At 38.8% G+C, this 16627-nt stretch overlaps 1 protein-coding gene across 1 annotated transcript in view; it reads left to right on the forward strand.

The window, feature by feature from the left end:
* Window positions 1-15375, forward strand: part of CPE (carboxypeptidase E) — a 119998-nt gene extending 104623 nt beyond the window's left edge. The window contains exons 6-9 of the mRNA XM_063108162.1: window positions 859-998; window positions 5733-5832; window positions 14194-14312; window positions 14570-15375. Of these exons, the coding sequence (XP_062964232.1) occupies window positions 859-998; window positions 5733-5832; window positions 14194-14312; window positions 14570-14668 (458 nt within the window). The 3' untranslated portion in view covers window positions 14669-15375. The remainder of the gene's footprint in view (window positions 1-858; window positions 999-5732; window positions 5833-14193; window positions 14313-14569) is intronic.
* The last annotated feature ends 1252 nt before the right edge of the window (window positions 15376-16627 follow it).

Here is a 16627-nt window from a genome sequence, read left to right on the forward strand (position 1 = left end):
ACCTGCCTTTTGTGGCTCCATCTCAGTCAGCCATTGGTCGTGGGCTGCTGTGGAGGGGTAGGGGCTGAGAGATAGGACATGCAACCTCCCAGTTCAGCTGGCTCCTATCAGCAGTTCTCCTGGAAAGGGAGGCAGCTGTGAGCTTTTAGCAGCCGGCACTTACATCAGCTTGGGGTGATTCTCTGGTTCCATAAAAACGTTCTGGTGGGCACCAATAGGATCCGCTAATAATTTGAATCAGATTCAAATTAAAATTGTTCTGGATGCAGAATCTTCTATTTGGTACAACTTAAAATTACGTCTTATTAATAGATTAAATTACATCTTATACATAGTAGATATTCAGATTGTTGAATTAATATATAGTATATTATCAAGACTCCCAATTTCTCAGTAATACACTGTGATATTGGTTGAACTTAAGGAACAGTATGTATATCAGATCATCTCACAGCACTCTCCAAGTTCTTCCCAGATAGAAGGTTAAGGTTAGAAGGATGTGCATTTCTTTAATAGGTCAGTAGGGATTAGGTCTTTTACCCTGTTGTCTTATTTGAAGCCCATTCCAGTAATGTGGAACATGGGTGATGTCTACTTTAGCATCCCACAGCAGCAATGCATTAAGCTAAATGATCGCTTAAGAACTTGAGAGAGTTTGTGCTTCTAAGGTAATTTGACATTCTCCAAAGGATATCGTTCAATCCATTACAGCAGGAAATTTCCCTTAGGGTTTCCCACAGGCTCCCCAAATGCACTGGTTGGTGTATCTTTTACTTGGCTCTCGATTCAACAGAATGACCTATGTGGAGTTTTAGTCACCCCATGCGTATTTTGACTTTCCATTTGGCTCTTTGGCAGGGATGCAGGACTTCAATTACCTCAGCAGCAACTGTTTTGAGATCACTGTGGAGCTTAGCTGTGAAAAGTTCCCACCTGAAGAGACTCTGAAGCGCTACTGGGAGGATAACAAAAACTCCCTGATTAGCTACCTCGAGCAGGTAAACACATAAAATGGGCAATATAGGAGCATTAAATCTGGTGTGCAATAATCTTGTAAGAGGAGCCCAGTGCAGGGGAATCCATCTTGCCCAGAGCAAGGAAGCCATCGTTGGAAAACAGGTGTCAGAAGTGGTTCAGCTAGGCTTTTATTTGTCATAGGTTTTGTGGTTCATGACTATTCACTGAGAACTCACTAAACTGGAGAGTTGTGGAAAAGTGAGGGAGAATCTCATTTTCATTCATATTATGCTAAGCCAGGGTAATCCTAGGACCCTTCCCCACTCTGATCACCTCGGGCCTGTCGGGGATCCCAGGCAGGGCCAGGACCAGAGTGAGGCACTTAGGGTGCAAAATTCAAGGAAGAATTCACTCTCGGGGTCATGCAAATACAGAATCAGCACCCAAAAGTGTCTCTAAATTTTGTGTGCTACATACTTCACTTTTTTTCTCCCTAGACTCAGCTGAATCCCAGGTAATAATAATGATGGCTTACATTTAGTGGTCATTTACTATTTCCCAGGCTTTGCTCTACATGCCTTACTTGTAATAATTAACACATTTAATCCTCACAACAACCCTATGAAGGACGTTGTTGCTGTCACCCTCCTCCTCCTCCTCATGCCATTATCATCTCTGAACTAAAGACGAAGAGTTAAACAGCTGCCTGAAGTTGCTCAGCCAGAATTTGAATCAGGTTGTCTAGAGCCAGAATCACCATGCCGTATTACCTCTCATGACACAGCCTGGGTCCTTACCAGTCACTTATGTAGCCGTTCCCATGAGATCTGTATAGAATTTGGGGGGATTTCACCATCTGCCAGAATAACATACCTCATCCACTCAGGCTGAACCCAGGCCAGTCCCCTGTGAACCCCGCCCCCTCTATTGTATGTAGACATTGGCACTAGTGGCAGTGGGACGACCCTAAAGACTGTTCCCTGCCTGCAGTGCCAGAAATTCCATTCTGTATGGGGCCAGTTACACCTAATGTCAAGTTGGGTGATGTTAGTTTCACATGCCAGCAGGGAGTCTAGACTAATACGTTAAACTAACTTGACATAAACAAATGCTGTTAAATAAACATCTGGCTATTTACATGTATACATGTACACATAAACATATACATGCAAACCTAATGCATTTTTTTATAAAAGTAAAATTAGCTTAGGAATTCTTTTACACATGTAAAATATTCATATAATATCTTATCACAAAGGACTATCATGGAATAGATCCACTGATGAAGGACTGTGATTGAAGAAAACCCATTTCTCAGGAGTTTTTAAATAATGGACTCCTGCTGCATATTAGCATAAAAAGGTATTTTTCAACAACGAACACTAAGGATAATTAGCCACATTAACCCTGGAAAAACCTTGGTGGGAACCTTTGTAGAATGTGTCTTTTGAAGAGAGCTCTAATCAAGATGGATCTTCCAAGAGCAAAGTTGACTGAAAAATGTATATTTTTTTGGATAGAGCAGGTAAGATGAGGCTCTTTGGTGTGTTCTCCACTAAGGTATAATACAATGTTTTAAATTTTATTTACAGATTTTTTTCATCAAAAATTTATTGAGCTATTTTTGTGTCCCAGGCGTTCTGTGAGGCACTGGGAATAGTGACCATCCGTCCTCAAGAAAGCGTCATATTAGTGAGGTCAGAAACATGAACACCTAATCACAGGAGAGGATGATCCAGGCCAAAGTCAAGGTTAGCTACGAGGAGCAAAGGCAGTGCACAGAAGAGTCCCTAACTCAGTCTTGGGGGTCCAGGAAAGGCTGCTTGGAGCTGTACTGTGAGATTTACTATTGTCGATGCCAATAAGTCATCACTCGATCGACAATTAAAAAACAGGCTTGGCTGCTGTTAATGTCATCTCTTAGTTCTTGAGGAAAATACAAGACAAAATAAAACACAAATTCGCACCATCTAGGAAAGAGGAGAATATTTGTGATATTTATGATGGCAAGTGGGCACACATCCAATTCCAACTATAAATTGATAGGGATTTCAATTTATATAAAAATAAGCCGAAAAGAAGACGGATGAAGGTATAAAGTCCTGTCTTATGCCACTTGGAATGAGAATTTGCTGTCCACCGATCCACGTGAGCCTCCCTGATAGGGCGTGGATCTTATGGCACAAGCCGTGCAGAAGCAGTAAGAGCGGTATTTGCAATGAGTGCATACGTCTTACATCACAGAACACTGCTGCTTAGGGAATCAAAGGCTAATGAGAAGATCAGTGAAGACTGCCAGAGGTTGTACGTTGTAGTTGTTTTCTTGACAATGGTGTTGGTCAGTAACTGAACACCTGGACCTAAAATCTAAGCATGTACTACTTTACAACTCATGGAAATTAGGTGACTAGGAGATCTAATTTTGTGATTGGTTGAGAGGGAAATATCTGGCAGAGTAGGAACTAGAAGAGTAAAGCTAATTAGGGTAAATAGTTTGCTAAGAAGAGCCTCATATTCAATAATTTTGAAACAATCTAGTTCTCAAAATTCTCAAAGAATTTCTCAAAGAATGGTTTATGGGCACCTTTTTCAGAACCATCTAGAATTCTTGTTAAAAATGAATTTCCTGTCCTGCCATGCCATTGAATTACACTCACTGCAGGGAAGGACCCACGAATCTCCATTTTCAGCAAGCTCTCAGGGGATCACGTATGAATACAAAGATTTAAGGGCAATTTATATAGACAGTTCCAGAAACAGTGGAGAATCTTCTGGATGCTTTTTCAGCCTTGGATGAAATTTAAATGTTCTGGAATCTGGGGAAAGATTTTCACAGGAGGGATGATTATAGTAAAAAACAGCTTCTCCGGTCATGAGTCAAATTTGAACTTGTGTGATTTCCTTGGCAAAAGCCATAAAAATGACAGCATTTACCAAACTGAATTCATGTGCAGTTGTGAAAAGCCATAGCATTTCTATCGAGATTTATTACTACAGTGGGATTTTTCAAACAGAAAAGTTGTGACCCACAATTGTCATATCAAAGATAGACATTTACTTACTTAACTATTTGTTAAACTGCATACTGTATATAAGATTTGGGTTGCAGGGGCAGAAAAAAGTAAAGTCATGAATATTAACTGAGGATACTTGTTTGTGCCTAATATGGCACAAAGATGATATGTTTTTGCAGTAATTGATTGACTTATTTTTCATTGATGAGGGAATTTAAAACTTTCATTTCTCTGAGGTTTATAACATTGATATCAGGATTATAATGCCTCAAGATGAAATACAGTACTTGTGAGTAAATAATTCCTCTTTTAACAGCTAGAAGTTTTCTAAATTTTGTTGAACAGCCCCCATGTTAAGAAATTTAACAATTGTATTTTTTTCGTTGATTTTCTGCTTTATGCCATCTCTATGTGTATCCCTCTTCCTGTCCTTCAGTTTTTCTGATTGGAAACAACTCTATCATTTTTCATTCAGAAAGCTAACTTTTCATGTTTCATATTTCCCAGAGGCTAAATTTCAACTCTTTCAACTTTGGTTGGCTAATTCATAAGTAAGTCTTGGAGAAAAGTTAGAAATTCACTAGGTCCCAATTTTTTAAAAAAATGTATTTATTTTCTTCTCTATACTAGTTACCATGGTTGGCAATAAAGTTATCATTCATTATTACTGACGACATGTATAGCCTTTTATCATTTGCAAATTGCCTTTGGGGAAAAATTTCCATGTTATTTTTATAGAGTTTGAGAGATTTCCTTTTTTTTTTTTTTTTTTTTTTAAATGGCAACTGCAAGAAAATTGCTGATGACCAGGAACATCTCTTTGATGAAACATTGTACCACTGCCAAGTTTATTCTTTGATGACAAAGGAACACAGGAGACTTATGCTACCTTCTGTAGGGAAATATTCAAATATCCTCAGTAGCAAAAGAAAATTTATTTTCTAGGGCCAGATTGGGTGAGGAGCAGCCTGAATATTGGGAGGTTGGGGCATATTTTGTTAAGTATTCAAGTTTGATGAGTTAAAGTAATGAATTTTTGAAATAACAACATAAACATGCTGTAGTACTTTTCTTAAATACCTGAAATGGTTCTTTTGTCACTTCAAACACATATTGACTTATGTGAATTTTCTTTTCAACATAAAGAAAAAAGCTATTTTGTAGTTTGCATTGTAATAGTTGATGATTTCAATTTAATTCAAGGGGATTATTCTCAATAGTAACTGCTCCATTTTCTTTCTAATCAGTATCCAATTTTCAGTTACGAAGTTTGGTGATCTTTCATGCCACTTATTTTTAGCCAAAATAATATTATTAATGGACTTAATGCAAAAGTGGTTACAATATATTTCTTTTTATTCAGAATGAGTTAATATTAAAGGGCTGTAATATAATATTCTTAACTGACGGTGGCCAGATATGTTGTATACGGGTGATCTAATTTAAAAGAGAGGAAGTAATGAAATGTGCTAAGACTAGAACTTTACAAGTATGATAGACTTTTTTTTTTTTTTAATGATTTGGAAGGTACTTCAAAGTCTTTCTGTGACTCAGAACAAGATATTAATTTTCAGTTTACTTCTCATTTGTCTGTTTGAGAAAAAGCAGAATAAAGAATGCATAAAAATTCAGTGGCCTTTTGAGCATGTTTCGATCCTTAAACAGGGGGGATCTACAGTATTTTGCTAGAGAATAAGGAGATGCTTGATATGAAACACATTTTAAGGTCATGAATTGTTTGGTTGTTTTTGAACTTTGCAGATACACCGAGGAGTCAAAGGATTTGTCCGAGACCTTCAAGGTAACCCAATTGCCAATGCAACCATCTCCGTGGAAGGAATAGACCATGACGTTACATCTGGTGCGTGTTTTTTGCTACGATCTGGAGGCTTCTAGAGTTATGTACAAGAGCATGATTACTTATTATCATAATTATAATTCTTATACAATTCTAAGCAAAACAATGAAACGCCTCATGTCTCTTTAGAGCGCGTCTGCCCCAGCTTTGAAGTTTCATTTGAGGGAGCCGGTAGGTCAGGCCAGGTGGGACTCAGGACGGCGGCTGCGTTTAGAACTCGGTGCAGCAGGTGGCGCCCTTTCCTGCGCTCTCACCCCAGAGCTGCGAGGTGGTGCCGTCCACGCAGCTCCTCAGGCAAAGGAGAAAGAACTTGCTGGAGTTGAAATAACACAGACTTTCTAGTCTCTGTTAAGGAGAAGTGCTCACTAGCCGGGAACTGGTGGACACAGGAGAGGGGGAAAAGAGTAGGAAAGAAGATAACTGCATCTGCACTGTGTGTCTAGGAATTCTATGCATTTCTTTGCTTGATCCATATAGTAAATATAGGGTTATTCAAGGCTAAGTAGGATGCTATGGGATTGGGGTGTGATGTTAGTTATTTCTAAGGCCCATTTTCATTTTCCCAGTTTGGGGAAAATGATGCAGTTTTCTGGCAAATCTACCTACTTCTGTTCATAAACATCTATCCAGCTCAGTTTAGTTGAACTGTCATTTGGTGGAATCTTTTCAATAACAAAAACAATATATTTTTTAGCCATAAACTTTTTACAATATTTCTGGACCTTATAATCAATTAACCTTTAACTTTTTCCTAAACCACTCTATATCATTACCTCTTTCTTAACCTCTACATTTATAGCTTGGATTTAAAAAAAAAATTACGTTTGTCCTCTAAAACTCCATTTATTCATTCATTCAACCAATATTTGTCAACAACCCTAAGAGCATGCCTTGCAACCAGTATGCCACAATCTATTGTTTCCCTCAGCCCTCAGGGAGAGTGAAACCTGGGTATTGATACCCTCTCGCCACAAATGTTATTTTCTCTGCATTCCGTGATGTGAAGAACTTGGGAAAATATAACCTAGGGAATAAACATGTAGAAAGGAATGAAATCTGAGGGCTGGGCTCTAGGACACTCCAGCTTTTCTAGGACACAGTAATAAGGAAGAACTAGCAATGGAGTCTAAGGCAGAAAGAAAACAAAGTGTGTTGTCCTGGAAGCCTAGATGTGTTTCATGAAGGAGGGAGTGATAAAAAATGTCAAGTAAGGTGAACCTTTTGAATGAACCATTGGATTTAGCAACATGGAGAATCTTTTTTTTTTTTTTTTTGTAATGTTGTAGTGTAATTACTTTATTTTTATTTATTTATTTATTTATTTAATTTTTAAAAATTTTTTATTTTATTTTATTATTATTTTTTAAAGTTTTATTTTGTCGATATACATTGTGGCTGATTATTGCTCCCCATCACCAAAACCTCCCTCCCTTCTCCCTCTTCCCCCCCCAACAATGTCCTTTCTGTTTGCTTGTCGTATCAACTTCAAGTAGTTGTGGTTGTTATATCTTCTCCCCCCCCAGTTTTGTGTGTGTGTGTGTGTGTGTGTGAATTTATATATTAATTTTTAGCTCCCTCCAATAAGTGAGAACATGTGGTATTTCTCTTTCTGTGCCTGACTTGTTTCACTTAATATAATTCTCTCAAGGTCCATCCATGTTGTTGCAAATGGCAGTATTTCATTCGTTTTTATAGCTGAGTAGTATTCCATTGTGTAGATGTACCACATTTTCCGTATCCACTCATCTGATGATGGGCATTTGGGCTGGTTCCAACTCTTGGCTATTGTAAAGAGTGCTGCGATGAACATTGGGGAACAGGTATACCTTCGACTTGATGATTTCCATACCTCTGGGTATATTCCCAACACTGGGATGGCTGGGTCGTATGGTAGATCTATTTGCAATTGTTTAAGGAACCTCCATACCATTTTCCATAGAGGCTGCACCATTTTGCAGTCCCACCAACAATGTATGAGAGTTCCTTTTTCTCCGCAGCCTCGCCAGCATTTATCGTTCATAGTCTTTTGGATTTTAGCCATCCTAACTGGGGTGAGATGGTATCTCAATGTGGTTTTGATTTGCATTTCCCGGATGCTGAGTGATGTTGAGCATTTTTTCATATGTCTGTTGGCCATTTGGATATCTTCCTTAGAGAAATGCCTGCTTAGCTCTTTTGCCCATTTTTTAATTGGGTTGCTTGTTTTCTTCTTGTAAAGTTGTTTGAGTTCCTTATATATTCTGGATATTAATCCTTTGTCAGATGTCTATTTTGCAAATATTTTCTCCCACTCTGTTGGTTGTCTTTTAACTCTGTTAATTGTTTCTTTTGCTGTGCAGAAGCTTTTTAGTTTGATATAATCCCATTTGTTTATTTTTCCTTTGGTTGCCCGTGCTTTTGGGGTCGTATTCATGAAGTCTGTGCCCAGTCCTATTTCCTGAAGTGTTTCCCCTATGTTTTCTTTAAGAAGTTTTATTGTCTCAGGGTTTATATTTAAATCCTTAATCCATTTTGAGTTGATTTTAGTATATGGTGAGAGGTATGGATCTAGTTTCATTCTCCTGCATATGGATATCCAGTTATCCCAGCACCACTTGCTGAAGAGGCAGTCCCTTCCCCAGTGAATAGGCTTGGTGCCTTTGTCAAAGATCAGATGGCAGTAAGTGTGTGGGTTGATTTCTGGATTCTCTATTCTATTCCATTGGTCAGTGTGTCTGTTTTTATGCCAGTACCATACTGTTTTGGTTATTATAGCTTTGTAGTATAGCTTAAAGTCAGGTAGTGTTATGCCTCCAGCTTTATTTTTTTTGCTGAGCATTGCTTTGGCTATTCGTGGTCTTTTATTGTTCCATATAAATGTCTGAATAGTTTTTTCCATTTCTGAGAAAAATGTCTTTGGAATTTTGATGGGGATTGCATTGAATTTGTATATCACTTTGGGTAGTATGGACATTTTCACTATGTTGATTCTTCCAATCCAAGAGCATGGAATATCTTTCCATCTTCTTGTATCCTCTCTAATTTCTCTCAGCAGTGGTTTGTAGTTCTCATTATAGAGATTTTTCACCTCCTTGGTTAACTCAATTCCTAAGTATTTTATTTTTTTGGTGGCTATTGTAAATGGGCAGGCTTTCTTGATTTCTCCTTCTGCATGTTCACTATTGGAGAAAAGAAATGCTACTGATTTTTGTGTGTTGATTTTGTATCCTGCTACTGTGCTGAAATCATTTATCAATTCCAACAGTTTTTTTGTAGAGGTTTTAGGCTGTTCGATATATAGGATCATGTCATCTGCAAACAGGGACAGTTTGACTTCATCTTTTCCAATCTGGATGCCCTTTATTTCCTTCTCTTCTCTGATTGCTCTGGCTAGTACTTCCAACACTATGTTGAAAAGGAGTGGTGAGAGTGGGCATCCTTGTCTAGTGCCTGTTCTTAAAGGAAAAGCTTTCAGCTTTTCCCCATTCAGGATGATATTGGCAGTGGGTTTGGCATATATGGCTTTAATTATGTTGAGATACTTTCCCTCTATACCTAACTTATAGAGGGTCTTTGTCATGAATGAGTGCTGAACTTTATCAAATGCTTTTTCAGCATCTATACAGATGATCATATGGTCCTTGTGTTTGAGTTTATTAATATGGTGTATCACATTTATTGATTTGCATATGTTGAACCAACCTTGCATCCCTGGGATGATTCCCACTTGATCATGGTGAATAATTTTACGTATGTGTTGCTGTATTCTGTTTGCTAGTATTTTAGTGAGGATTTTTGCATCTATATTCATCAAGGATATCGGCCTGTAGTTTTCTTTTTTGGTTATATCTTTACCTGGTTTTGGTATCAGGATGATGTTTGCTTCATAGAATGAGTTTGGGAGATTTGCGTCCGTTTCAATCTTTTGGAATAGTTTGTAAAGAATTGGTGTCAATTCCTCTTTGAATGTTAGGTAAAATTCTGCTGTGAATCCATCTGGTCCTGGGCTTTTCTTTGTTGGGAGCCTTCTGATAACAACTTCAATCTCCTTTATTGTTATTGGTCTGTTCAAATTTTCTACGTCTTCACGGTTCAGTTTTGGGAGCTTGTGTGTGTCCAGAAATTTGTCCATTTCCTCCAGATTTTCAAATTTGTTGGCGTATAGTTGTTTATAGTAGTCTCGAATGATTCCTTGTATTTCAGATGTATCAGTTGTAATATCGCCTTTTTCATTTCTAATTTTGGTTATTTGAGTCCTCTCTCTTCTTTTTTCTGTTAGCCATGCTAATGGTTTGTTAATTTTATTTATCTTTTCAAAAAACCAACTTTTTGATTCGTTGATCTTTTGAATTGTTTTTTGGTTTTCAATTTCATTCAGTTCTGCTCTGATCTTAATGATTCCTTTCCGTCTGCTAACTTTAGGATTGGATTGTTCTTGTTTTTCTAGTTCTTTAAGGTGAAGTGTTAGGTTGTTCACTTGCCATCTTTCCATTCTTCTGAAGTGAGCGTTTAATGCAATAAATTCCCCCCTTAATACTGCTTTTGCAGTATCCCACAGGTTTTGGTATGATGTATCATTGTTTTCATTATTTTCAATAAATTTTTTGATTTCCTGCTTGATTTCTTCTTGGACTCATATGTCATTAAGTAGAATGCTGTTTAATTTCCATGTGTTTGTATAGTTTCCAGAGTTTTGTTTGTTATTAATTTCTAGTTTTAATCCATTGTGGTCTGAGAAGATACATGGGATAATTCCAATTTTTTTGAATTTATTGAGACTTGATTTGTGACCTAATATGTGATCTATCCTGGAGAATGAGCCATGTGCTGATGAGATGAATGAATATTCTGAGGTTGTTGGGTGGAATGTTCTATAGATATCTGCCAGTTCCAATTGGTCTAGAGTCTTGTTTAGATCTTGTGTTTCTCTCCTGATTCTTTGCCTAGATGATCTGTCTAATATTGACAGTGGGGTGTTCAGGTCCCCTGCTCTTATGGTATTGGTGTCTATTTCCTTCTTTACGTCTAATAGAGTTTGTTTTATAAATCTTGCTGCTCCAACATTGGGTGCGTACATATTTATGATTGTTATGTCTTCTTGATGGATCAGTCCTTTTATCATTAAGTAGTGTCCCTCATTGTCTCTTTTTATGGTTTTTAGTTTAAAGTCTATTTTGTCAGCTATAAGAATAGCTACTCCAGCTCGTTTTCCTTTTCTGTTTGCATGGTAAATCTTTTTCCATCCTTTCACTCTTAGTCTGTGTGAGTCTTTATAGGTGAGGTGGGTCTCTTGTAGGCAGCATATAGTTGGGTCCTGCTTTTTGATCCAGCCAGCCAGTCTGTGTCTTTTGATTGGGGAATTTAAGCCTTTAACATTAAGAGTTGTTATTGAAAGGTGTTGATTTATTCCTAGCATTTTATTGGTTGTTTGGTTGTCTTAGGTGTCTTTTGTTCCTTGCTTTCTGATTTACTGTTTGGTTTCTGTGTTTGTTGGTTCCTTAGGTTGTAGATAGTGTTTTTGTTTGTTTGTTTTCTCTTCATGAATGCCATTTTTATTATACTAGTGGGTATTGATTTTTCTTGGGTTTTTATAGCAGTGGTAGTTATTTTTCAGGATCCAAACCCAATACTTCCTTGAGAATTTCTTGTAAGGGTGGTCGTGTGGTAGTGAACTCCCGCAGTTTTTGTTTGTCTGAGAAATATACTATTTGCCCTTCATTTCGGAAGGATAGCCTTGCAGGGTAGAGTATTCTTGGCTGGCAATCTTTGTCTTTTAGTATTTTGAAAATATCATCCCATTCCTTTCTAGCTTTTAGGGTTTGTGATGAAAAGTCTGATGTTAGCCTGATTGGGGCTCCCTTATAGGTGATTTGATGCTTCTCTCTTGCAGCTTTTAAGATTCTCTCTTTGTCTCTGAGTTTTGCCAATTTGACTATGACATGTCTTGGAGAAGGCCTTTTTGGGTTGAATATGTTTGGAGATCATTGAGCTTCCTGGATCTGAAGATCTGTGATTTTTCCTATACCTGGGAAGTTTTCTGCCACTATTTTGTTGAATATGTTTTCAATGGAATCTCCATTTTCCTCCCCTTCTGGAATATCCATGACTCGGATATTTGAGTGCTTGAGGTTGTCTGATATCTCTCTCAGATTTTCTTCAATGTCCTTGATTCATTTTTCTTTCTTTTTGTCTGCTTGTGTTATTTCAAACAGTCCATCTTCAAGTTCAGAGGTTCTCTCTTCAACTTCGATAAGCCTGCTGGTTAAACTCTCTGTTGTGTTTCTTATTTCGCTGAATAACTTCTTCAGTTCAGCAAGTTCTGCTACATTTTTTTTCAGGACATTGATTTCCTTGTACATTTCCTCTTTCAGATCCTGTATACTTTTCCTCATTTCATCATGATGTCTAGCTGAGTTTTCTTGTATCTCATTCAGTTTCCTTAGAATTATCACTCGAAATTCCTTGTCGGTTATTTCAAGGGCTTCTTGTTCTATAGGATCTAGAGTTTGAGATTTATTAACTTTTGGTGGTGTACTTTCTTGATTTTTTGTATTTCTGGTATCTTTTTTTTGGTGTTTATTCATTGTGGCAGGGGGTTTCACAGTCCACCGGTTTGAGACTAATGACTAACTAGGATGTTGCTGTGGTTGCCACTTTCGTATAGCTCCCTCCGTGACTGCTCAGTTGGCCTCTAGTGCCTTGTGTGTGTGTGGTTGCCTCGGGTCTTGGGCTTCTCCGGGGAGCCACCTTTCTGGTCAGCTTGGACTCTGCTGGGCTGGTGGATCACGTACCACAGGGTGTGTGATCGCTGTTGAGCTTTCACTTCCTGTGCAGGACTTCTCCCTGTTCCGTGTGCTCTGGCCCAGGCTGTTGGATCATGCAGTGGCGACCCCACAGGGTGTGTGGTTTCTGTGGAGTCTCCGCCTCCCTGGCCGCAGGTCTCCCCACTCTGTGCGCACTGTGCTGGGCTGGGGCGTGTCTTCTGCACCCCTCGTCTATCAGCTGGGCCTTCAAGGCCCTGCTCGGCACCGCCTCGCCCAGGAAGTCTACCAGGTTTCTGCTAGGCACAGACGACCAGTCTCTCTGGGTGCCTTTGTAGCACTGTGTAGATCTTTCTCAGGTCTTGTTCACCTTTGTATCCCCCCGGTATAAACCGAGTCTAGCGCCCACCTGCAGCCAGCTCTCCGGCAGGTTCAAGTGGACCTGAGAACTCTCCTACCACACTATTCCCAACCAGAAATTCGTTAGGCTTTTTTCTGAACTGGTGGCCGCAGAGATGGTATCTGCCTCCCAGTAACAGGAAGTTTACCGGGGGCCGGAGTCCAGGGTGTGGTGGAGTGACAGTCGGCCTGCCCTTACTTCCTTGCCCTCCCGACACTGGCTGGGGACGTCCCACGCCACCAGCCCCGCCAGAGAACCACGGAGGGAGTGGGAGCAACATGGAGAATCTTGACAAAATGTTTCAGTGGAGTGCGTGATGGGATCTGATTGGAGTGGGTCCAAGAGGAAAAATCCTTCCAGAAATCTTTATAAAGCAAAGAAGGTAAATGAGGCACTACCTGAAAGGAGATGTGGGGTCTAGAGGAAGATTTTAAGATACGGTGATGGGGGTTTATTAATTAATTAATTAATAGTATCTATTTTCACAGTGAAACAAGATGTAAGGGATCAACTGAGAGTGAGGATGGAGGATGTGTTAGAGGTGTTAGGAAAAAGGAGAAAGTGTGAATTGTCCACCAGGACCTTGCTACTCAAAGCGTGGCCCCTTTTAGCAGCTTGCGTAACACCCCGGAGCTGGTTAGAAGTGCAGAATCTCAGGCCTCACCCTGGAACTAGTGAATCAGATTTTGCATTTTGTAAGTTTCCTAGGTGATCCATACACACCTGCAGATGAGAAGCACTGATTAGGGAAATGGATTAAATGGACTAGGGAAAACAAAGTATTCTGAATTTTTAGAAATCTAAGTTTCTGACAAGTACTTCAGGTATTCTGATGAAGCTACCTTTGGGCTCCAGTTTGTGAAACACTGATCTAGACTCTCAGACCATCAGGTCTTTACCTGGCAAGAAACAAAACATGGTGCTCAGATACTCTGGCCCCACTGCTTGGGGACTATATATTCTTTCCCCTGTGTTACTCCTGATGTGATTAGAAGATCCATGATCTTAAAAAGTTTCTTAGACAATTAAATATTAATATTTTTAAAGTAGCTATAAGAAATGAGGCCTATAGAGAGAGCTTCGCATCCTTTTCAAAAAAATTCCATCACATTCCATATATATCTACTTTAAAAATAAGCAATCGTAGAAGTTGAACTAAGCTATCATAGGTATTCCTAGATAGCCTAATTGTGCCTTGTGATTTGATATCCTGTTCTCCTGCAGCAAAGGATGGTGATTACTGGAGATTGCTTGTACCCGGAAACTATAAACTTACAGCCTCAGCTCCAGGCTATCTGGCAATAACAAAGAAAGTGGCAGTACCTTATAGCCCTGCTATTGGGGTAAGTGATCATAATAATAACTAAGCACTATAATATCAATTATGCTAATAACAAGCACTTACTAGTGTCAGGCGTATTTAAGTGACTTATATTTAATCTTCATAATAACCCTAATAGGTAAGTACCATTATTAGCCCCATTTAACAGACGACTGAGCTTATTCAATGAACTCTGAAACTGCTCTTATTTTTTTATATCAGTTTTAAAGTATGTATATGCAGTTTGGTAACAATATGTTCTTGATTTTTCTCCTTTAGCTTGATTTTGAACTGGAGTCATTTTCTGAAAGGAAAGAAGAGGAGAAGGAAGAATTGATGGAGTGGTGGAAAATGATGTCAGAAATTTTAAATTTTTAAAAAGGCTTCTAATTAGTTGCTTTTAATCTATCTATATAATGTAGTCTGATGTAATGTGGCCACTTTATTTTAGATTTTGTGCAGTTAATATTTAATATTGATTTATTTTTTAATCATTCAAATATTAATCAATATTACTTAAATAATTAGACTCTTAGGTAAAAATATAAGAAGTTGATCTATTTCATTCTCTTATATAGCATTCATTTTCTTACATATATCACACAAAGGACTGCAGGAAAGATTTTAAGTAATCTTGTCATTTTAGGCTTAAATGCAATATTCCAGGTGTTATTTGCAATACAGAACTTTTTGAGTAATTCTAGCTTTTAAAAATTAGTGAAGTTCTTTTAACATAATTGGTGACAATGTCACAAAACGGATGCCATTGAAAACGTCAACAGATATAGCTTGAGGTTGTGAGCACTCTACTGCAAGACTTAATAGTTCAGTATAAATTGTCATTTGTCTCTTGTGCCGAGTAGCCATATAAGCATGATCTTGTTAATGCATTTTTGATGGGAAGAAAAGGAACTTGTTTACCAAGAGGTGTAATGAAAAGAATGAAAAATGACTTCTTGCTTGTACGTATAGAGGCAATACTGTTATATTAGTTGGTCTGTTAACACTACTTCAAAGTTTAGGGTTTTCTCTTGGTTGTAGATTGGCTCAGAATTGCATTCTGAATAAATAAAGGTTAAAAAATATCCCCAGGATTCGTATTTTAATTCTCTATGATTTTTGGTCTAGAGTTGTTGTCTTGTGATGGGAAAAAAGCATTCCCTTAATAGTGACTTCTCATTTGTTCATCCTCTACATTTTAAAATTTATTAAGTGATTGCTGTATGCCAAGCATTGTGAAGGCTCCACTCTATGTATCTTATTGTGTTGGACAAAAGTTCTGATTCCGTGGATCTTATGGGTCAGTTGCGGACACAGACTTTTAATCAATTACACACAGATTAATATGTAATTATGCATTTTGATGAGTGAAATGACAGGACAGAATTGGGTGTGGAGAGAAAGAATGACAGAGAGACTTAGATGAGACAAAATGAGGGGAGTCAGGGATTACATGTTACTGTATGTAACCCCACACCCAAAATATTAGTGGAGATGAGTGATGCGAAGTGACTGAGTGTGTAGGGGTGTGTGTGTGTAGTGGTGGGGGCGGTGGCATGGTTGGTCAATGCCGCAGGAAAAGGGTTTTGTTAAAATCGTCCTAAATGTCGTGCCTTAAACACAGCAGAAGTGTATTTCTTGCTCAGGTACCTGTGCTGGGCAGAAGACAGAAAGGTAAGGTAGCTGTTTTCTACACAGTCTGGGACCACATTCTGGGCCCCATCCCGGCAAAAGATCTGCCATCCTCTGCAGGTGTGGACCAAAGTTGCACTGGTGGTCATCTGCATCGCAGCCGATCATATTGCCTAGAACTGTACTCCCTGGTCACAATAACTGCAAGGGAGTCTGGGAGATGTAGTTTCGCAGAGTACCTAGGTAGGTGAGGAGAATGTGGCCCTTGGTGAACTTCAGCAGGTACAGAGGCGTTGGGGTAGGATGATTAGAGCAGAGAGATGTGAGAGGCGGGAAGTAAAGTCCAGGAAGTGGACTGGGGCAAAATCATGCAAGACCTCACTGACCAGAATTGAGGATTTAGAGTCTTGTTCTTAGAATCGCTGAATGTGCTTAGACAGTAAGGGACATCATCTAATTTATGATTTAAAGACCACTCTAGATGCTGTGTGGAAATAGAACCAAAAGTACAGACCAGTTAGGAAGCTACTGAGGGGTCTAAAAGAGAGGTGACCTGGATCGGGTCATGACAGTAGAGAGGAGAAGTAGGTGGGTTTGTGGTCTATTTCAGAGGCAGAATCGACAGGTCTTGATGAGGGATTGGATGTGAGTGGTGAGGGAGAGACAGCTTGCAGAGATGACTTTCTGTTTCTAACTTGAGCAGCT

Source organism: Cynocephalus volans, chromosome 9 (assembly GCF_027409185.1).
Source record: "Cynocephalus volans isolate mCynVol1 chromosome 9, mCynVol1.pri, whole genome shotgun sequence".
NCBI lineage: Eukaryota > Metazoa > Chordata > Mammalia > Dermoptera > Cynocephalidae > Cynocephalus > Cynocephalus volans.